Source organism: Natator depressus, chromosome 6 (assembly GCF_965152275.1).
Source record: "Natator depressus isolate rNatDep1 chromosome 6, rNatDep2.hap1, whole genome shotgun sequence".
Classification (NCBI taxonomy): domain Eukaryota; kingdom Metazoa; phylum Chordata; order Testudines; family Cheloniidae; genus Natator; species Natator depressus.
In genome coordinates, this window is record NC_134239.1 from 56,499,790 (window position 1) to 56,523,173 (window position 23,384).

The 23,384-nt window shown below is 45.3% G+C and overlaps 1 protein-coding gene across 1 annotated transcript; it reads left to right on the plus strand.

The window, feature by feature from the left end:
• Positions 1 to 667: 667 nt before the first annotated feature.
• Positions 668 to 2,057, plus strand: C6H11orf96 (chromosome 6 C11orf96 homolog). Its single transcript, XM_074957007.1, has one exon. The coding sequence runs from the start codon at positions 1,060 to 1,062 to the stop codon at positions 1,423 to 1,425; it is 366 nt and encodes a 121-aa protein (XP_074813108.1). The 5' UTR covers positions 668 to 1,059; the 3' UTR covers positions 1,426 to 2,057.
• Positions 2,058 to 23,384: the final 21,327 nt, after the last annotated feature.

The following is a 23,384-nucleotide window of genomic DNA, read 5'->3' on the forward strand; positions in this document are numbered from 1 at the left end:
CAGAACTGGATAACTGGGGTCATTAGATAGACAGTAAGATGATCACAACCACTGCCTCCGCCCCAAAACTGTGGGGAGGCCAGGAGCGTCCTCTGGCTGAGAAGTTAGTGGGCGTTCAGCAGTCAGGGAAGGGTGGTGGCAAATCCCCAGCTCGTGTGAGTGGGGCACACTGTAGCGGAGCCTGCTGATTTACCCCCGCCGGGGATCTGCTCCCCCCTGTCCCGCTCAGCTAGGGATGATGTTTTCTAAAGTGCCCGTGGCGGTTTCTAAGGGGCGGCCGCAGCAGGACAGGTGAGAGAGGGAAACTTCCTCCAGTGAGCGCCGGAATCCGCCCATGGCGGGGAGCGCCTGGCACCCCACCCGCTGTCAACCCGCGCCGCCCCCCCGTGGGTGGGTTACCAGCGGCGGAGCGCAGGCTGGGAGCCTTTCCCCTCAGCCTGCACCGGGCCAGGGGCTGCAGCCCGCGAGCGCCGCGCGCGGCTCCGCGGCTGGCGCGGGAAAGCCCCGGGGCCTCCCCAGCACAGTCTCTCCGCATCGCGGGGGCGGCGTTATTTTAGCACAAATGACTCGCAGACGTCAGGCGGAAGGGAAGCGGCCGGGCAGGCTTTAAATGGTAGTTGGTGTCATCTGAGCATGCTCCTGTGTGGGCTGCAGGGGGCTATATAGCGCCGGGGACGACACAGGCGGCAGCAGCAGCAGCTTTCCGCACAGCACCGGAGCGAGCCTCTGGCCGCAGCTCCCGCCTTGGCCGAGCTCCGTAGGGGGACTGCAGAGGGACCCGCTCCCAGCCGGGGCAGCGAGCGCAGCCCGCCCGAGCGAGACTCCGCCGCCAGGCCTGGGGAGGGAGCTGGCTGGCTGTCGGCGAGCCCGGCCTGCCTTGGGCTGAGGGGAAGGATTGAGCGCAGCCCGGCGCGCCCCCGCTCTGCTCCCGGGCTCTGTCTCGGCTCGGAGCCCGCGCCCATCCCCGTGGTGCCTGGGACCGCGCGCTCGCCAACGGCCGCCTGCTCCTCTTGCCTCTGCCCAGCGCACGTTTTGCAGAGCCGCAGCAGAGGGGCTAACATGATGGCAGCCAAGCAAGCCGAGCTCATGGGCATCTGCTCCAGCTACCAAGCGGTCATGCCTCATTTCGTGTGCATCGCCGAGGAATACCCTCAGCCCATCCGCCCCGCCAAGATCCCCAAGGGCAAGCTGAGGAGACCGCGACAGTCCCGCTTCAAGACCCAGCCGGTGACTTTCGATGAGATCCAGGAGGTGGAGGAGGAAGGGGTCTCCCCCATGGAGGAGGAGAAAGCCAAGAAATCCTTCCTGCAGTCCCTGGAGTGCCTGAGGAGGAGCACCCAGAACCTGAGCTTGCAGCGGGAGAAGCTCAGCAGCTGCAAGCTGCGGAACAGTTTGGACTCTAGTGACTCTGACTCTGCCCTGTGAAGGGACCATTGGGGTTCAGTGATCACCCATCACAGCAGCTTCGCAAGCGCAATGGACACAGAGAGAAGGGACTGTGCTTCATAGTGAAGCCTGCAGCCGCCAGACACAAGGGCAAGAACTTTATAGAGTTATATTTTTCAAGGGAGACTATGTGTGGAGATCCTTGCTACCAAGAATTGCTTTCCAAATAATGGCCATTGGACACTCTCTTTTGTATTATAGATTAGATCCTAACTGTCAGTCAGCATGGCAAAGGGGGACTTTGAAGGGACCATGATGAAGGCTTTATTTAAGGGGGGGGGGGTGAAGTTCCTTTTAAATTATCCTCCTGATAAAGAACCAGTTGGAGTGGGATAGATTCCAAGAGCAATTTGCAAGTAAGGTCAGGATGTTTTCTAAGAAAGCACTTTTATGTTTGTTTCTATTAAGTTGTATGAAACTTCTGATTTAAACAAAAAAAACTTTTCTATTTGTTAGAAGAAATCTGAGCTGTTTTGGATGCAGTGAGCTGCTGGACTTTATATTTATTTTTGCATTTAAATTGTTGACTGCATTAATTTAATATCTTTCTACCTGAATGTCTGTTATTATTTCCATAAAAGAGAAATAAAACTCAATATATTTGCATAGTGCATTTTGGCGAATATTTATTGGGGATAACTATTCCTATTTCTGCCTTCTCACCCTTTAGTGGATATATGGGCTTTAAAATGTTGAGCTAACCCTAAAACAATAATATCCTTTTTGGAGGGGGGAAGGACATTGTCAAACATTGTCAAAAGGGTCTTTCACTACATATCTTAAAGAATATACTGTATAAGAATTTAGCTAGATGACTTCTTAAAAAAACAAAAAACCTTAACATAAAGCAAGTAATAAAACAAGAAATTAGATGATTGGTGAGGAAACTTTTACTGGCCCATTTTTTTTAAGTTAGCAAAACTGGGAAGGTCTAATAAGTATTCTTAGAATTATTATTATATGATTATTGAATGACTATTCTATGTTCAGACTTTCTTTTCTCCTTTTGACAAGTAAATTGGTCAGTGCTACAGACATGCTAAGTTTTTTTTATAAATATATTTAATGCAATTCCATTTAGTAGATCAAGAAGCTGCAGGGCACTCTGGATACACAGATTTCTCTCAAGGTAGGAGAGTGAAAGATTTTGCTAGGGGTGAAGATCAGCCAGGAATGAATCTGTGGGACTGAGGATTTTTTTTATTTTATTTTATTTTATTTTTTTTATTTATTTATTTTTGAGAGAGAGAATGCAGGTTTTTTAGAATTTCCATCAGTTGCAGACACCACAGTATTTGTGCTGGGAGCATTTAGACAAGCTCTGCAAAGGGAAAAGCAAACCCAAGTGTTGGGAATTATTTGCTTTCTTCTTCCACTTTCTTGAAGTGCTGTTAGGCTGATTGTTCGCTCCCATATGAGCATCTCTCCCATCTCTTAGAGCCTGGTAGACAAGCCTCAGGCTGTTCAAACTTCCTAAGTACGAAATGTTAATGATACAGTTAATGGAGCTGGAGGTCAGAGCCTGTAACTATAGTTTGCCCAATGAAGGTTTAATTTGAGGAGGCCTGGGGAGCTACAGCAAAGGGACTTTTTCATATGAGACCATGGTTCAAATGTGGCATTGATCCTAAGTGAAATCAGATTTGGCCCTGCTTCTAGGGAGCTGTGGAGAGAACATAAGACATATCATTGAACCACACCAGATTTTGGACATCTGTGGTGCTCAGGGCTGGATAAGTGTGAAGAGAGAAATTGAGGTGGACAGGATGCAAGTCAGGAGTGAGGTGCATTGCTACAGTAAAGGGGATTGGAGGAGTGAAATTGTGAGGGGTGCTGCAGGAAAGGATTAAAGTGCATCAAAATTGCTGTCTTGGGCGCCCAGCACTGAAAAAGCAGTTGGCGCCGTGGGTCAGCTTTGAGAGGCATCAGCGAAGATGTGTGCGGAAGCTTGCTATTGGACTGCTCCCTTCTGCTTTTGTAAGCACTGAAACAGCTGTTTTTAAAAATTCATTCAAAATGTAGGAACTAATTGACCCTAGCACTAGCATAAAATCACATACACAATCTAATAGGTGAGGGAATGGCTCTGGGGCACAGACTTATGCTTCCCTGTCACTAAGCATTTGACACCATCACAATATCTAGCAACACACCTTGTGAGAGAGCCGGAGAGCTTTTCTCACTGTGGCAGTAAACTCCAATGGCTGCTTTCTGTGCAGACAACCAGACAACATCCATGCACAAGGAAGAGTCACAATTCTACCCCAAGAACAGGTTCAGGCATGCAGACAGTCTCACTGGAGTCTAAATTAAAAGAAATAATCAATTACCAGAAACCTGGGTGTTTTTCTTTGACAAATTCCCAGCACTGTTCCAGCTCCTGAAATAAATCTGTTTAGTGAAGCTTCAGTCTAGCACTTTAGCCTCATCTCTAAAAACAGCATTGAAAATACACAGCAGGGAAATGAACTCTGTGGTGTTTCCGGGGTACATGGCTCAGTGGCAGCATCCTTCCCCATTTCTCAGGCTCAGACAGTGGCTGTTCAGCCATGTCTTTCTTCCAAATCCAGGTCCAGATTCTGCTGTCTCCTATAAAAGGCAGAGTCTCTCAAGAGGCATCTTAGGCTGAGTCATAACACTACATCCTTTCCCCTGCCCCCCTTTTCCTCTGAATTGCTGGGATTAAAAGGAGGCCATTTACCCCAACCCCTTTCATCTCTGGGTTTGTGAGTAGCTGTGCTGCCATCACACACTAGCTGCAGCAGGCTGCACTGTTTCAGACTGGTGACAGGAACAGAACACCAGGCGCTGACTTTCCTGGAGGGGACATATCTATGTTCACTTTTCAGTTCCAAGACACAAATCCAGGACGTGGTGAGGGTTTATTCAGCGAACAAAAAGGATTTAAGAATCTGCTGCAAAACAAGTTAAGAAAGCACCTCATCTTATAGATAAATTATGGGGTAAATTAAGTATCTCTTCAAATGATCATTGTTATCGTTCCCCCCCTTCCCCTCCACCCCAGAGTGAATAGCATGCTGGTGGAAGGTGCCAAAGTGACAGTCCTGGAGGCTGGGGGTCTTTGTTCCCAGAACAGGTACAGCCCAGGAAACAACAATGCAAAGCTTCCACTGGCCAGTTTACTTTAGCCGTGTTCCAAAGGGGCACCCTCAGTGTGAAAGAGAAATGCACTCCTTGTGGGCCCAGGCTGTCCTTGTCCTCTGTTTGGAAGGTTTCTGTTGTGATGGTGTTTTTGTGTGATGTCCCCTAGGAATTGGACTAAGACCCAACAAACTCATTTTTACCCAGGTCACCAGACAATCATTCAGTGACGACTTTCTGTCACCACCTAACTTGTCCCCAACGCTTGAGATACGGCTCGTGCATTTCCCCTCAACAGTTTACATTTTAAAAGTGCTCAGCAAATGTCAGTTAATCTACCCTGCTCCCCAAGAGGCATAATCTTTCTCCTTTTACAAAGGAGGGAGCTAAGGCACAAACTCCAATTGAGCACAGTATGTGCAGGATGGGGCTCAGAGTGGGGGGATGGTTTATTAGACCTGACCTTCATTTTTTCCCCTCATGCTGCTTTTTGTGTAAATTATACTAGCTGCTGTAGCAGGGGAGACAGTGAACCCTGCACCTGGTGCTTGCTGGATAAAAAGACCTCCATCTTTATTTGTTATTTTTAAGGCTATCCGTGTTTGTTCTGTTCCTGATTTGTGTCCAGTCTTCTTAGAGCTTGTCAGTATTCGCACCATGTAGCTGCAATGATGTAAAGCAGTACTGTAGACATGCTACAGCGTGGCTTACCTTGCAGCAGTGTGGCTTACCTAGTCTCAAACTTCTTACATTGGTATGGCACAGCTACACTAGGTGTTTGGAGAATGTAACAACATCAGTGTGTGTCCGTTGGTGCAAATATCCCCCATATAGACAAGCCCTTCCTGAATTTTTCCAAAGCGTTCTTGGTTGAGCTTGAATTGGTAAATGCACTGAGGCTTTCCAGTTGCAATTTAATTCCAATCCCAAAGGCAACAGGACATTTCCGCCCTGCTAACTGCATACACGGTTCCTTTATTTGACTCCATCACCCAAAGTTTCTGAACTGGTGGGATGTTGTTCTAGTCCCCAAGTGTTTAAAACTGATGCAGAGTTTCTAGGTTTATATCCGGGTTCCCCCCCACACACTCTGAACCCTGGGGTACAGCTGTGGGGACCCACATGAAAGACTCCCTAAACTTATATTCTACCAGCTTAGGTTAAAACTTCCCCAAGGCACAAATTCCTTTCCTTGTCCTTAGTATTGCTACCACCACCAAGTGATTTACACAAAAATTGCGGGAAGGGTCACTTGGAATTCCTATCCCCCCAAAATATGCCCCCTGGCCCCTTCACCCCCTTTCCTGGGGAGGCTTGAGAATAATATACCAACCAATTGCCTTAGCAATGTGAGTACAGACCAGACCCCTTGTCTTTAGGACACTGAAAATCAATCAGGTTCTTAAAAGAAGAACTTTATTATAAACAAAAAAGTAAAAGAATCACACCTGCAAAATTAGGATGGAAGGTAACTTTTACAGGATAATAAAAAGATTTAAAACACAGAGGATTCCCCTCTAGGCTCAGCTTCACAGTTACAAAAACAGGAATAAAACTATCTCTGTAGCATAGGAAAAATTCACAAGCTAAAACAAAAGATAACCTAATGCATTTCCTTGCCCTACTTACAATTTTTGTGATTTTAAATGGATTATTCCAGGTATATTTTCAGGAGATATTGTATCTGTTTGGCTTCTCTCTCCATCTGGAGAGGGAACAAACTAATCCTTTGCCCCAGATTTGAAAGTATCTTCTTTCCTCATTGGTCCTTCTGGTCAGGTGCTAACTAGGTTATTTGAACTGTTTAACCCCTTACAGGTAAGGCAATTCAGTACAGCTACCAAGGGGGGATTTTATGTGACTCTTTCCTCTATATTTATGACAATTTATAATAACCCTATGAGGACTGTTTTGTGTTGTGTGGTCATTGGTACAAATAGGACACCTAAAGTGTAGAGGTACAGGGCTCTCATAACTCCAACTGACTTCAGTGGGGTTCTGGGAGGTCAGTTCATTGTAGAATTTGGTCTGTGGCAAGAAGTTTCTTTGTCATAGTTCTGTTGCATTAGACATTGATAAACAGAAGCACTACTGCTAGCTTGGCTGCTGGTGGTCTGATCCTGCCATACCATTCAAGCCTGTGAAAGGACTGCATGTAAAAATAATTGCATACATAGTTACTTGACTTACATAGTAACTTCAGAGCCACAGGACAGAACAAAAACAGGAATATATACTTAATTGTTTGGTTAATAGTGAACTATAGTTACTATGTAACTACCTGCTGGTTTAGTTAATAGTGTAGAGAGTGATATATATTAATAACTCCTGTCATATACAAGGGTCCCAGAATGATTGTAAAAGAGCATAAGAGATGTTGCAGCCAGACAATCTGTGGCTGTGATCCTGTTGAAGTTCACACGTTAAGCAAAGTGGTTTAGGACCTGTATCTGGATGGAGGACCTTAAATGAACACAGGATACTGCAGAAAGTGTTCCTAGTGACTCCGGAGGTGGTGGTTTTTCTTCTGAATCTGTACTGAACCAATGCCCCAGCGTGGGATTAGGGGGCACTCTACTGGTAGAGGTCTGTGGTAAAATTATGATCCTCATTCCTTTCGTCCAGGGGATCAGCCTTTGTGTCCTGGCCAAGTTCCTCCTCGGGGAATTACATTCTGCCTCCCTAAATTCCCCTCGCAGTTTCCATTGGGTACAGTATTAATCATCTCCTGCCCTAAATGATTGTTTAGTGTTGCTGCGGACAGTTAAACTTTGCCAAGTCTCACCCCTGAGGTGACTGCATCCAAGTGATGGATGATGTGATTCCTGCCTGTAGCGTATACCATTTTAAACTCCTAACACATTTTTGTGCTGTAGAAATGTAAGGTATTATCAGGGTAAATTGTAAAAGCAAACACAGAAATCATTGTGCCCAATATTATCTTTCACAAGCACGGGCCATCAGCTCCTGTTTACTGAGAAGGGGATGTTGCACGGGACAATGGGATTATTATTTAGCCCTCAAGGCTTTCTCAAAAATCATTATGGGCTCTTTAACTCCCAGCTGGGCAGCCACCTGAACTAGATATAAGGCAGTGCAGTTTAACATTGGATCCAAAGCAGCCTGTAATGGCATATTACTGTTCCCTGCTCAGTCCATATTGTCTAGAGGCAAGAGTGTTACCAAATATGTCGTCACCACCTGGCACTTAAATATACAGGGCAGCATTTAATGCCACTTAACTGATGGTACAACCAGTTTAACTGATGCCAAGGGACACTGAGTGCTCCTTTTGGCTGCACAACTAACCAGTAACTGCAGCGTTATTCTCATGTAATTCTCGGGAGTCAGAGCATTAGTATCAAGCCTAAATGTATGACCTCCATAGTTACGCACTTAGGACTTCTGGGTTAGCAAATGTCATCGGTGGTTGAGTGTGTTATAACTACCACAGGGCCAGCTCCTGATGTCAGAAGCAGTGGTGGCAAACTGGAATAATTTCACTTACTTTCTTGGAGTTACTCTAGATTTGCCCCCATATAAGTAGGATGAGTCCAGTTCTTGCTATACCCCTGGTATTACTAAGCATGTTTCTGAACCTAGCACAAATGTGCAAGCCATTGCTTCTCTGCTGCATAATGCAGATGCTACCATTTTGCTTAGAACAGTCTTACAAAGTTTAATCTGATTTGTGTGCCAGAAGCAATGCACAGTGTGAGCCAGCAAGCTTGATGACATCTGTTTTCTGCTCAGACACAAGAGTCTGTGGTAACAGAATCCAATTGGGGGGTGGATTTGGTATTTCTTCTGGAGTTTGTATTGTTTCTGAAATGCAATGAGACTTCTTTCTCTCCCTTTCAAATTAAAACAAGGTCTACTTGACTCTGATTTCAAACAAAACAAGATCTGAGATGGTAATTTATGAGGTGACTCTTTGTTTCCAAATATTTGCATTGAGGAGGTTGAGTTTATTTATTGGTGGATGGGAAGTTATTTTTCTCAGTCTGATTTAAAACCCTGTTGTTGTGGAGGATTATTTTCCCTGTGAAGAAAATGACCTTTCTTGGGCAGGAGGAGGTGGGGAAAGAAGAGGGCGGGATAGGACACAGCATGTCTGTGAAATTACTCTTGGGTAATAGAAAACTGTATGAGGGATATTTATCTGTTTGTTACTTTCCATCTCGGGTTCTGGTAACTCAGTATTTTCCCCTTTGAAAAATGTTCTGAACCCTTGACCCCTTGTGTTCATCAACAATCTATCTCATGGCTCTTTTCACAAGAGCATGTCATGTCCTAGGGTAATTACATTCTGCTGACCCAAATTCCCCAGGCAATTTCACTTAGAAAACATACTTTTTTCACTATTCTTAAAAAGTGCTGGGTAGTTAGTGCCTACTTTTAAACAGCTGCTGTGTTCCACACAGGAGGTGGATGCATTTGAGCAGTGCGTAAGTAATGTCTGTATGGCACTGGTATATCAGCTGGTAATGCATCTATATAGGTATGTTTCACAATGATGTTGTTCATTGTGTTATTATGGTCATTGGAGCCCCAGGACTCCCTGACACTTTCAATATATAAATCAGTGCAGGCTAGATTATCATATTTTGGAGGATGGAAAAAGCCCAGAAATCTTACAGACAGAAAGAAGCCTGGAAAAATGTAAATCTGATTGTCTGCAGAGAGGTAGTTAGGATACAGCGTTCTCTGGGAATGGAACTGCTGGACTGGAATCAAGGAAGGGGAGGGAAAACTAAAAGAAATCCAGGGAACAAAAAAGAAGATAAAAAATAAAAAACCCAACCCCAGAGTGGAATTGGATGTGACCCATATGCCTTAGAAGGCAACCTAGAGAGTCTGTTTATAATCTGCTCCCATAAGCAGCACCCGTAAGCCCAAGCACCCACTGAAATGTGGATAGCTTTGCCTAGTAATTCTAAGTATGAAGTGTATTGAACTTTTTATTTGGATCCTTCATTTGTTTCCCAAAATAAACATTAGAGCCATGAGCCATATTAGCTTCTCTCATTCTCTCTTGTTTCTACCTATTACATTTGTTTTATGGATGTTTATTGCTGGATAAACAGTGTTCCTATGGAGTCAAATCATAAAAATGGAGAGAGATTGTAGATGGGTCATTAGAACAGGGGATTGGGTGTCAGGACTTCTGGGTCTGGGAGGCAGTATGGTCTGGTTAGAGCATGGGGTTGAGAATCAGGACTTCTGGTAGTATTCCTGGCTCTGCCACTGACTCATTGTGTTATTTTGAGCAAGCCACGCTCCTGCTCTGTGCCTCAGTTTCCCCATCCATAAACCCAAGGGGTTGTGAGGCTTAATTCATTAATGCTTGCGAAAGTAAAGTGCTATTCTGAGTATTATGCAGGTCACTAGAAACAACGGTCGGTTTGCTGAGAAAGGAGAGGATTGCTGAAGAGACAGGACTTGTGCTTGGGAAACCAAACCCTCAGCAATCTGATCTCCGAGTTTATATAATAGATAAATTGCAAAACCACCTGCTGTACCAAATAATAAGGGCTTACGCTGCCTGGGACCTGAGGACAAAGACTGGCCTCGTCATGTTCAGACTCCACTGTATAGATTAGCACCAATAAAAGACAAGAGTGGCAGCCCATAGGATCAAGGCAGGCCCCTCCCCCTGCTTACACTGCAAGGCAGATGTGTTAATAGGAAGTCTAGGTAAGTAAATGAGAGACAGGATCCTGCAGCTTGTTTGTGAGCCGTGTTCAGGATTCCAGTCTGAGAAAGTTGCGTAACTATATTCACACTCTGCTAGGCTTCCATATACCCTCAAAGAGCACCATCTCTGTGAGCTCTGGGTCATGGGTATGGATTCCCCACACCCTCCTCCCCTTTGCCGGGATCAGGTGACGCTTCCACTTTAGGAAAGGGTTTATTTCATTAGCAAATGTGGGGGCAGCCTGAGCCTGTGGGAAAGGATGGATTTCTTGTGATTTGGGCAGAGTGCATACTGCCTGGGGAGTCCTCAGAGCCAGCCCTTGAAAAACCCAGAAAAGTCTCTAGTTTATATGTTTTAGTCATCTGGGAGACTGCAGCCTTGTAATCACAAAACAAACTTCCCACATGCTAATGGATCTCACCCTGACAAGAAAAGGCTTCCACTGGGACATGGATTCATCCACCTGGAGGCACGGGGTACATACACACGTTTTACTGTCCTGTTGATGTCCCTCTCCAAAGGGCTGCTAGTCTCCTGCATTCTCACGCCTGCTCTTTCTCATCCTCCCTCCCCTCCCAACTTTACTGTTAGGAGGGTGCCTCACTGCACTGAATAGTTCAGTCTGCGTGACCCCTTCAATCCATACCCTTTCTGCTGAGTGGCAGCCACAGATCCAGCTAGGGCCACCTGAAAGAGGGAATTTTGAAATGTGCATAACTAAAAACTAAGAACTGCAGCCAAGACTCACCAACTCATTTCACAGAGTTTGCCAAATGTAACAGTAACTCAGTCCCTAAGGAACCGGATTGGATTCAGACCCCCCCGCCCCCTCAGACGTTCTTGTTAAACCCTGGATTTGTGCTGGAAATGGCCCACCTTTATTATCATACACATTGTAAGGAGAGTGGTCACTTTAGATAAGCTATTACCAACAGGAGAGTGGGTTTGGGGGGGGGGGAGGGGGAAGGGGGGGGGAGAGAAAACCTGGATTTGTGCTGGAAATGGCCCAACTTGATTATCATACACATTGTAAGGAGAGTGATCACTTTAGATAAGCTATTACCAGCAGGAGAGTGGGGTGGGGGGAGGTATTTTTTCATGCTTTGTGTGTATAAAAAGATCTTCTACACTTTCCACAGTATGCATCCGATGAAGTGAGCTGTAGCTCACGAAAGCTTATGCTCAAATAAATTGCTTAGTCTCTAAGGTGCCACAAGTACTCCTTTTCTTTTTGCGAATACAGACTAACACGGCTGTTACTCTGAAACCAGACAGGTTGAGATGATGAAAGGCTACATATCCCATTACAATCCCTGTGCATCTACCCATCCATCTATCAGTGCATCAATATCATGCTCATCACTGTGGTATCCAAACACCTGATTCTCTGAGTCATTTCAGTTTCCATGTAGAGTTCAGAGTTTCTTTCTTCTCTGCAAGTTGAGGGCACTTCTGAATGTCTCACAAATAGGCAGCTGGTAGCCCAAGAGGCTATGTGTATATGATGTATAACACAATCAATTCATTTGTGTTGAGTCAATTTACCTTCTTGGAAAAGGGAACACTTCTTGGTCTTCGTTTATATCCTGTTGGATTCAGGTGATTCCCAGGAATATATTTGCTATTTCCTTCTTTTGCTTTGATTTGTCTATATATTATATAATGTCAGATGAGTTAGCTAACTCCTAAGTACATTTACATCACATATTCTGCAGCATGTTCTTCCAAATCCCACCTGGCACAATCATGGAAGAGACCACATCAAGAACTGCTGGAAATTGTCACCATTGAAGTCTTATCTTTGCCAGAATCTAGGGTCAAAAGGTTGAAAAGAGGTCACTGATTTTGAGAGTGCAAATGTCAAGACCCCTGAGGCCTGGTTTTAAGAAGTGCTGAAAATATGCAATTGCAGCTGAGGTCACTGGGAGGTGGAGATGCTCAGCACTTCTGAAAATCAGGTCCCCGGGGTCTCAAAATTTGGGGATCCAAAATTAGTAGCTATTTCTGAACATTTTGGCAGCTTTATGAGCATGAAACCATGATAGCCCCCAAGGTAAATCACTGTTGCATATTCCCTGTGGATCTATCCCAGAGGTATGTTTGATTTCCTGTTTCTGTTGTTAATTTCTTTCTAAATATTTGGGGCATGAAGTTAAACTGACCAACAGCAACCAACTCCAGAAAAGTTCTAAACAAATGGATGTTAAGCATGGTGCTGGGATTTGAGCTTTTTCAAATCCTGAGTAAGCCATGCAGAGGAGCTTGGTGACTTTCCAGGGTTAATATAGAATGGAAAATTTCAGGGACCATGGTTAGAAAAAATAAGTTTTTCCCAAATAAAAATGGACATGGTCCAAATTCTGTGCTGACTCAGTAACTCCATTGCAGCTAATGGAATTATACCGAATGGGGGATAAATCAGCCTTGAATTTGGCTCCGTGTGAGTTGCTGAAACCCAAACCTCACTAACAAGTAGAACAGAATAGTAGGTGGAAAGTGGGAATTTGTTTCTTGCTGGTAGAAATAGGCAGGGCACATTTGGTATCTGATGCATTTCTAATTCAGATAGCATGGACTGAAAGTCTCGTGACCCTGATCACACCCCCCTCTGATTACAGTGGCTCCCAGTGAGGGGAAGACACAGATAAGTTCATACTGCCACATGGGCATTTGGATGCTTCTCTGATTCACACCAAGAGCCTGAAATCTTGGCCAGATAGGCTGTGGTGCTGGGGTTACTGATACTTCCTGCTTCTGTTCAGGCTGCCAAGATCTGGAAAGGGCCCTGATGCTGCTAAACCTGGCACTGTCCTGTGTGGCAATGCTTACCCTGGAGGAAGAGCTGTGATTGCTGAGTAGACCCCTTTTCTCTTCCTCCTGGGGAAAGCCTATCACCCCACTTCGCCTCCTCTCTCCAGCAAGTCTCATCTCCTCCCACCACCCCTCCACTTTCTTATCAAGCTAATGAAGTTTGTACAGACCTGGGGCCTGCAGAGAGGGCAGTTCCCACCTAAGTAAAGGATCCTTGGTTTGTAGCAAAAGTTGTCTCAGCTATAAAGCAGGAAGAGACTAAAGGGAGAAGCTGCTGCTATCTGATATATGGCAGGGTGCCTCTGGCACTCAGTGTGTGGGGGAGGACTGTGACAGAGCTGACTGCAGGTGGGAGGCCTCTCTGGCTCTCAGCCTGTTGCTGAGGTAGGGTCCTTTAAGGCCAGACGTTATACAGCAGACATATACTGACTGGGAGGAGGATGTGGGGTCCATCACGTTCCCCTCAGTCCTGGCTACCTGTTGTGTCCCCAGCTCCTTCACTCCTCTCTTGGACTCACTAGGATTCCACATCAGACTCACCTCTCTTGGAGTGAAATGCAAAATCATCTTAATAAAATTATGTCAGCACTGATGAAAGGTGGCCGAGACTAGCGCAGTGAAAATCTGCTTGCCCTATCTGGGAGAGATGCACAGAGACCTGCCAGGACGTGCCAATACTGTGGTGATCAGGGCTGCGAGGGGATGCGTAATGATGCTCGGTTGAACAGAGATATATAGAGAGAAGCAGGTGAGCCACCATAGCATGCAGTAAGTCTTGGCTGTGCAGTGACACTGGGTTGGGCAGATGCATGGAGACTCAGAGATGTGCAGTAACTTGCACAACTCAGTGGCTGAAGGCAGATGTATGGGGACACATAGCGATGTGCAAGGACATTTGGAAAATGTAAACTGTCTTTTTGGATGCCATGGGTTTAATAAACTTCTGAAATCCTCAGTGCTGCTGCCCAGTTACAGTGCCACATCCATGACCACTCTGCAGTCCTGAAAACACTTCCCAGTGCCATATCTTTATTTCCCATAGTATCTAGTGAAGATAGTTTTAGCCCTGAGGAATCTGTTATAGCCTGTACTGTGTACCAGGTAGCTTCCCAAAGCGACTGGCTCTTTGTATTCCCCAGTCGAGCCTGCTGCAGTCCTACCACAGGCTCTGGAGTTATATTATGTGTTCTGCTGGAGAGTGCAGTGTTTTTCCCCATCTCTCTTTTCTGAACAGTAGGGAAAGAAACATTCTAGCGAAACTTATGCCTGTTTGTATTGTTGCTTAGCTGACAAAGACCAAGAGCTCTTTGGAGCAGGGTCTATCTATTTCTCTGTGTTTGGAAAGTGCCCAGTCCACACTGAGCACTATTGTAATCCAAATTACATACACAAAACTATGTTAAAAGAACTCTGTTAAGGCTGCAAAGTCAAGCACTCAAAAGTTAGGCAATGCCAGAATTCAGGTTTTCTGTGCAACCTTAATTCAGCCCCCTTGGGCATATTTATCATGATACAGCCTAAAATTACATGATCATATACTACTTTTTACACAGGACCCTGCTTCATTCAGTGCAAAGGATGGGCAGTGCTCACTTAATATTCAATATTTTGTTTTATCCTTATTGTTCAGCGTGTGACCTTCCTATAGAATTATTAATTTCCTCCTGGACTTTTCTATGCTACTCATTACTATAGTATTTGAGTGCTTAATAAACACTAATGGATTTATTTCCACAACACCTTTGTGAGATAAGGGGTTGTTATTATTCCCATTTTACAGATGGGAAAAGATTAAGATCAAAAGCATCCATGAATTTTAGGAGCCCAAATTGAGATGCCTAGGGTCTGGTGGGTTTTTTTTCCGGAGAACTTAACAATATGTAGCACTTTATATGTTCAAAGCACAACTCCTATTGACTTCAGTTGCAGTTGTGAGTGCTCAGAACTTCTGCAAATCAGACCCCAGAGTCTAAGGTCAGGCAACCAGAAAATGAGGGGGACACAATTAGTGATTATTACAGTTCCCAAGGTAACTGCACCTTTGACCCCTTTGTGGCCTCACTGAGAGCATCCCATGTAAGTCTCCGGCCAGCAGCCATCACCACCGACAGCCATCACCTTTCTCAGGACGAACTCCGAGGACTCTCTCCCTCTAGACTGGGGAGTTAGGCTGCAGTTCTTCCCGCCATTCACTGTAATTACCCCCAGCAGGTCTGAGCTTAGTTCAGTACCAGCAGCTCTGCTCTCTCTCAGGGGCAATGACGGGGTTAACCAGTGACTAGCCAGCCTTTAGAAAGCAAAGAGAAAATCATTACAGAGAAAACATAGGTTAAAAATAATAAACAGCTTATATGCAGGTCTTAGTTTATCAGGTGCCACCCATCATCCACAGAGAGACCCTGGTAGGAACAAAGGTCCAGATTCTTATAGGAACTTAGGCTCCTAACTTCCACTGATTTCAGTGGGAAAAAGGACCTACATACTTTTGAGAATCTGGGCCAAAGTACTTCAGACCCTTTCTTCAGGGACTATGCCTTTTAGTCGCAACGGTCATGTCAGTTCTTGGATCAAAGGACAGTGATTTCCTCCCTATGTCAGTATGGTCACTTTTTGACAATTCAGTTCTTTGTTAACATTCTTTAACCAGTTCAAGTCAGTATAGCCAGCATCCCCTAAAGGGGAGAGGCTTCCCCAGGCTTGTTGACCTGCCTGCAGATTTGCATTAAAGATCCCTCCCCACTTCCCCATGGTTTTAGTTTCTGCATCCTGGGATAAGCACTAGTTCTTGGGAGACTTAAACTCTGATCTAATCAGCATGTATTGAATTCTGAAAGGGAGAGCCACCTCCTGATGCAAATCTGTCCGCCCCATCCCCCAGTAACGTGTTTGAATAGACCAAAGGAAAGAGGATATTGTTCTACTCTTGTTTGAGCTCCTTGCAGAATGACTTTGAATGATGTTCTGGGTTCATGCCTCAGCCGTTCACTTTAGAGAGTTAGCTTCAAATCCTGCCTCATGTCATAAGTGAAGAGGAATTCAGGGGGCCCACACTTATCCTGCTAAACATGAGTAGTTGTCTCTGCTTAGAGGAGGCCTACAGCTGGAACAATAGGAGGCCTGCAGGTCTGGATTGATATGCATCAATTGAGCTGTGTGGGGATGGGGCTGCAGATCAGGATTAAGGTATTAGAGTGTGTTATGGGGTACACAAACCCACACTGGCCAGGAAGAGTTAATGAGCTCCTGTAGGCTCAATCAGCCCTGCCCTGTTTCACCTGCAAGAGCAATCAGGCTTGGGAGGCGGTGGGGGGTTCAAAGGAGAGAACCCACTTAATTGGGGGCAAAGTAAAAAGGAGCGTGGACTGGCAGCTCCAGTGTTGTGTGAGAAGACTGAGTGGGTCCAGGAGCTGAGTGAACACTGGTCTGCCAAGATCTCTCTGTGAGTGTGTAGGCCTGACACAGACTGTTAGTTTGAGTTGTTACCAGGACCCTGTTGGAGAGTATTAAGACAAGCTGCTGCAGCTGGGGTGCCTGAAAGGAAGGGGCTGAAAGCTGATCCCACCTGGGCAGAAGATTCTGGTTGCTTGTGTTTATGTGGGACTGTGACATGGAGATGCTGCTACCCTGGAAGAGGATGAACTTTTTCAGTGGTTTGGCTGGAGAAGACTCTGGAGGAAACTGAGGCAGAGCTGCTGCAGTAACGTACTGTGTCATGAGGAAGCATGTAGGGAGCCCAGGCCTGGACTGTGGTACGTTGCAGAGCTGTGTGGAAAGAGAAGCTTGCATAATACTCTGGCCAGTACAATTGGGAAGTACTTTCTTGAGCACCATATCCATCCACATCTGTGACTTGCTGGGGCTGTTAAAGCGGCAAATGCCATTTGGGCAACAGAGCACCAACTCTCTGAACTGTGTCCCCCAAAATCTCATTGGCAGTGCCCTGAAGCTTATTTTAGCAGCAGTGGGGAAATTTCCCCATACAGTTTGTCTCTGTAAAGTCTTGTGTGAATACAGCTGGCAGTTAATGTTCAGAGCTGAACGAAAGCTACCCCCAGACAAGAAAACTAGGCCCCGTATAGAGCAGAGAGCCTCTTCTCATCCCCACTTGTTCCATCCATCATGAAACACCCTGTGATTTCTTGCTGTCACCCAGAAGGGAAGCTGTTGAATGTACCTCAACAAGAGCAATAATTTTGCCTGATGTTAGAGCTGGCTGACTGCTTCTTCCCAGCCCTCCACACACCCTCCACACTGATTTATAGTTTAGAGAACTCTTGCCTCCATAATCCCAGAAGATTCACATTTTCCATTTTATAATCACTCTTCCCGCTTGACACACTCATGAGCAGGACAGGGTGTCTGACGCGGACTCCCTTCAGCAGATCCTATCCTGTATCACATTTTTCAAAGTAAATGTTATTGTTATTCCCTATCCTCCTCCCACCTCCCTTGGTGAAACTGATCTGAAAGCAGATCTTAGTCTTGCAGATTGCAGCTGGGTTCTGATCACAACACATGTTTTTTTAGCAGACCGCTTGCACAATATTTAATAATCTGGTAGCCACCGGTAGTCAACTGTTTGTATAAAAGAATCCAGGGCTCTAGGCCAAGGAAAAACCTTTTTTTCTATTCCTCTGCATGGCTTTGGGATTCTCCATTAGAGTATAGCTTTTAGAAAAATAACCAGTCTTGATTTCAAAATTCTCAGTGATGGAGAACCTGTCATGATCCTGGGTAAATTGTTCCAGTGGTTAATTACTCTCATCGTTTAAAAATGTACACCTTATTTCTAGTCTGAATTTGTCTAACTTCAACTTCCAGCCATTGAATTGTGTTGCACCTTTCTCTGCTAGATTGAAGAGCCAATTATTAAATATTTGTCCCCCATGTATGTACTTATAGACTGCAATCAAGTCACCCCTTAACCTCTTTGTTAAGCTAAACAGATTGTACTCCTTGAGTCTATCACTAGAAGGCAGGGTTGTTTTTTTTTTTTTTTTTTATCATTCTCGTGGCTCTCCTTTGAACCCTCTCCACTTTATCAACAATCTTCTTGAACTGTGGACACCAGAACTGGATACAGTACTCCAGCAGTGGTCACGCCAGTGTCAAATATAGAGGTGAAATAATCTCTCTACTCCTACTTGAGATTCCCCTGTGTATGCATCCAAGGATTTCATTAGCTCTTTTGGCCACAGGCTCACAGTGAGGGCTCATGGTCAGCTGATTATCCACCACAAACCTCAAATCTTTTTCAGAGTCACTGCTTCCTAGGATAGAGTCCCCCATCCTGTAAGTATGGCCTAGATATTTTGTTCTTAGATGTATACATTTAGCTGTATTAAAACACATATTGTTTACTTGTGTCCAGTTTACCAAGCAATCCAGATTGCTCTGAATCAGTGACCAGTCCTCTTCATTATTTACCATTCCTTCAATTTTTGTGTCATTTGCAAATTTTATCAGTGATGATTTTGTTTTCTTCCAGATCGTTGATAAAAATGTTAAATATTATAGGGCCAAGAAGCAATCCCTGCGGGATCCCACTGGAAACACACCCACTTGATGATGATTCCTTGTTTACTGTTACATTGTGAGACCTAGCAGTTAGCCCAAGAGGAGAGATTGAAGTGCATCATGGGTGGTAGAGTGTAACCAGGGAGCTTGCCTTATAAAGGAGAATGGGGGCACAAGGCATCCAAACTACAATTCCTGTGAGGGACCACGGTGGCATTCCAGAATCAAAATATTTTGATTTTCAATGTTTTGCCAAACAAAACTTTTCCATGGGAGGTAGGGGGGAATTTTCTGACCATCTCCAGTTAATGGGAGTTATATGGCTGTGCCATGGGGATATAAGACACCCTCCTCTTCCCCCCCACCAACATTGCAGTGGTTCTTGTTTCTAGTGTGACTTCCTGTTACAGTAGAAATGTTTTGGAACCATCCCCTCCCATCTATCCATAAAGAAAGAGGGTGGACACAACATCCTACTTGAGAAGCTGACTATACATATAGCTATGGCAGGCCCAAGCACATCAGAGTGCTATACCAGTTCCTACCATAAAAGGACAAGTTGCACTCTGCCTGCTTAAGCACCATGAAGTCAAGTCACCTAATAATGCAGTGTTGCAGTGCAAATGTCTTGCCCCCATCTCTGAGAGCTCTGCTTCCCTTTGGGCAGTACTTTGTCCTGATTATAACTTAAAGGAAGGGAGAATGTTTGACCTTAGTGAATTTCTCACCCGGGATGTTTAATACTGTACCAACCCCAGCTGTTCTCACCCTACTCTAGCTCCCTGGAAACCATCTACCGAAACATACACAGACACACCACCCACACAAGCTACTCCTAGACCTATGCACATAATACACAGCTGTCCACCCGAACCAGCACATGCCACATATAACCAAGCACACAGCCTATGTACGCTCATGCACACCACACGCAAACTGGCAGGTACACCCAAAGTCTCTACCCCAGCACTGAGCATGCACCAACACAGCACCCCCTGCCTCCTCACACAGGGTTCATCTGTTGACTTCCCTGCATAAGCAATAAAAACTAACTGGACAGCCAGTTCGGCAGAGGGAAAAGCCAAAGCCAGAATCCCCCCTGCAAGCTGAAGACATCAGGAACCAGCTCTGCTGATGGGTGGCTTTGCACTTGGAGCTGAATCAGCTGGCTTCTGCCATAGAGCGAACTGCCAGCTAAACACAAAGGCTCCTTATAGTCTGTAGCTTGTATGGCTGGGTTGAGCCACAAAGAAGACAACTGCAGGAATATGTACCTAAACCACACATGCACACACAGCTACACACACCTCCCACAAATCACACAGACACACACCTTCCAGGAGATGAACATGTGCATATACTTCCATACACAAGCCCAAATGCAGGTCCATGCACACACTCCTCACAAGCCCACATGCAGGACCATGCACACACCCTACAAAAGCTTACATGCAAGCCCATGCATAAATCCACTCAAAAACTCATTCACAGACAAAGTGCTTTACAACAAACTCACATGCAAGTCCATACACACATCATATACAAACTAATGCACACATTCAGGAAGCTACAGTCTCCAGGCGCTAGTTGAAGTAGATGGAGCAGGCAAGGCTCTTAGAGATGTTGAGCTGTTATATACAAAAGCAAGACCTCAAAAAGGAATGGTCAGCAAGGAGTTTTGAATCTGCACTTTATGGCACTTTAATATTAATTACAGAAATGAAGGGCTGGAAAGGACCTTGAGAAGCCATGAGGAAGGACCAAGTAAACCTAGACTATCCTTGACAGGTGTTTGTCCAACCTGTTGTTAAAAACCTCCAATGATGGGGATTTCACAACTTCCCTTGGAAACCTGTTCCAGAGCTTAACTACCCTTTTACTTAGAAAGTTTTTCCTAATATCTAACCTAAATCTCCCTTGCTGCAGATTAAGCCCATTACTTCTTGTCCTACCTTCAGTGGTCATGGAGATCAATTGATCACCATCCTGTTTATAAGAGCCCTTAACATCTTTTAAATCTGTTATCAGGTCCCCCCACAATTTTCTTTTCTCAAGACTAAATATACTCAGTTGTTTTTAACCTTTCCTCAGAAGATTTTCTAAATCTTTTAACATTTTTGTTGCTCTCCTCTGGACTCTCTCCAATTTGTCCACATCCTTCCTAAAGTGTGGGGCCCAGAATTGTACTCCAGCTGAGGCTTCACCAGGGCCAAGTAGAGCAGGACAGTTCTCTCTCATGTCTTACATGAGACCGTTTGTTTACATTGACCATCCGCCGGGAATGGCGAACCGCGGCCACTGGGAGCTGCGTGGCTGGGCCTGCTGATGGTCAATGTAAACAAATGGTCTCACGGCCTGCCAGCAGATTATCCTGATGGGTCGCAGATTGCCCACCACTGCCATAAATGCTCAGTTCCTAGATATGCCATGCAACCCAATGATCAGCTCCTAGCTAGACTAAGCCACCTGAGATCAGTTCCTTGCTAAGCCACACTACCTATGCCAATATTTATGAGACTAGTACGGGTTTCTTTTTATTAGTGGCGGCCCAGGACAATAGCAGGCCTGAAATGTCTTTACAGTGTCACAGCGTGGTGTTTGAGTCACAGTGTGGTGATGCAGCATCAAGGCTTCACAAAATGACTCAGTCCCTTAGGACAGAGTGCAGTGGCTGTAGGGTATTGAAGCATAGAAGGAGATGATGTCAGGGCTACTTCACATTCATTTGCCTGATAAAAGGTCTGCCACAGATTTAAAGCACATTGACTAACCTAGTGGTTTCCTGTCCCTTGATCCCCATCTTTTCTCCTTCTGCCACATTATAGGGGCTTATCTTAAGGTTCTAGCTAAATACTTTTCCAGGGTACGCTTCTGAGGGGCAGGCCCCCTCTCTTTTCACCAAGTGTTTATAGACATCATACAGTTATGGCAATGTTAAACCTGGACTGATATTCAGAGAATCTGAGCCTAAGTACAGTGAGAGTTTGGTACCCCCCAGGAGCAAACTCTTAATGGACTTATGATATAGGAGAGAAACAGTTGATCCTTTACAACACTGGGCTGCAAAAGGTTGTTATTCTGTGGGTGTCTGTGGCTGCATGTGGGGGCTGGCAGCACTTGCTCAGTTCTGTGTGTGCTGAGTGTGTGTGGTAACAAATTTGAGATGTCTCCTGTATGAACTGTTTCCTCCTGGCTCTCACAGATGGGTCTGATCCAAACAGCCCTTTGGCTGTGTTGCCTCAGCTTCCCCCCCATCCCCCCCCCCCCGCCCTTCCCCTTTTCAGTTCTACAGAAGGGATTAATCTGATTTCAGCTTTCAGCAGTTAGCTATCCTGGGGGCAAGTAGAAGAGGAATATAAGCCAGAAGATAAATGGTGCCTGTTAGTCTTCTCTGTGTGTCTCAGAGAGTGAGGTTCAGCATTGTTGTTTAAAGGCTGACAGCTCTCTCTCTGCACAGTGTTCCCCAGAGACAAGTGCATAAACCACCAGCTCCTCATGTATCAAGTTCCAGCAGGAGGGGATCCAAAAAGGCTTTTAGATGAGGGATTGCTGCTCTCTGACTATTGATTGGTGGGGAGGGAACAAAATGCTCTTCATGAAAAGAGAACCCACATATCTCTGCATCTAAAACCATGAAGCTTAACCCCAGCTGCTGAGCAGGAGGGCACACCCAAGGAGGGAGCATTGGGTGACAGGGAATCTCTTAGGACACAGTTCATCATGAGGGGACTGCTAGGTGCCTGACTTCTGATCTTGGTTGCTTCTCGTAAATGGACCATCAGGTGTGATTTAGTGATGGGAGCAGGGAGATGGGACTGGTGGGTTCTCTTCTGTGCCTTAGTTTCCATATCTGTAAAAAAGGGAATAATACTTGTCTTCCTAAGGATGTTGGTTAGGGATGTCCATGGTATTGGGAAGGGGTTGGGGGTGCATGGCATTCATTCATGCCTTGCAGCATTGGGCGCTTGCAGCTAGCCATTTACCCTTTCCTTTCCTAATGAGCACTTCATGCCAGATGCAGAGTAGGGCTGTTACAGCATTTTTAAAGCAGATGGGCCAGCAAACAGTGCCAGGAACAAGTGCTGTGATCTGTTATTCCACTGAAAGAAAAGGCGTACTGGTGGCACCTTAGAGACTAACCAATTTGTTTGAGCATAAGCTTTCGTGAGCTACAGCTCACTTCATCGGATGCATTCAGTGGAAAATACAGTGAGGAGATTTATATACACGCAGAACATGAAAAAATGGGTGTTATCATACACACTGTAAGGAGAGTGATCACTTAAGATGAGCTATTACCAGCAGGAGAGCGGGGGGGAGGGGGAGAGAAAACCTTTTGTAGAGATAATCAAGGTGGGCCATTTCCAGCAGTTAACAGGAACGTCCCAGGAGCAGTGGGGGGGGGGGGAGGGGGGGGGTGTGGGAAATAAACATGGGGAAATAATTTTACTTTGTGTAATGACACATCCATTCCCAGTCTCTATTCAAGCCCAAGTTAATTGTATCCAGTTTGCAAATTAATTCCAATTCAGCAGTCTGTCGTTGGAGTCTGTCTTTGAAGTCTTTTTGTTTTAATATTGCGACCTTTAGGTCTGAGATCGAGTGACCAAAGAGATTGAAGTGTTCTCCGACTGGTTTATGAATGTTATAATTCTTGACATCTGATTTGTGTTCATTTATTCTTTTATGTAGAGACTGTCCAGTTTGACCAATGTACATGGCAGAGGGGCATTGCTGGCACATGATGGCATATATCACATTGGTAGCTGTGCAGGTGAATGAGCCTCTGATAGTGTGGCTGATGTGATTA

Coding starts and splice junctions, on each gene's coding strand:
- C6H11orf96 (XM_074957007.1), top strand. CDS start 1,060: ATGATGGCAGCCAAGCAAGCCGAGCTCATGGGCATCTGCTCCAGCTAC.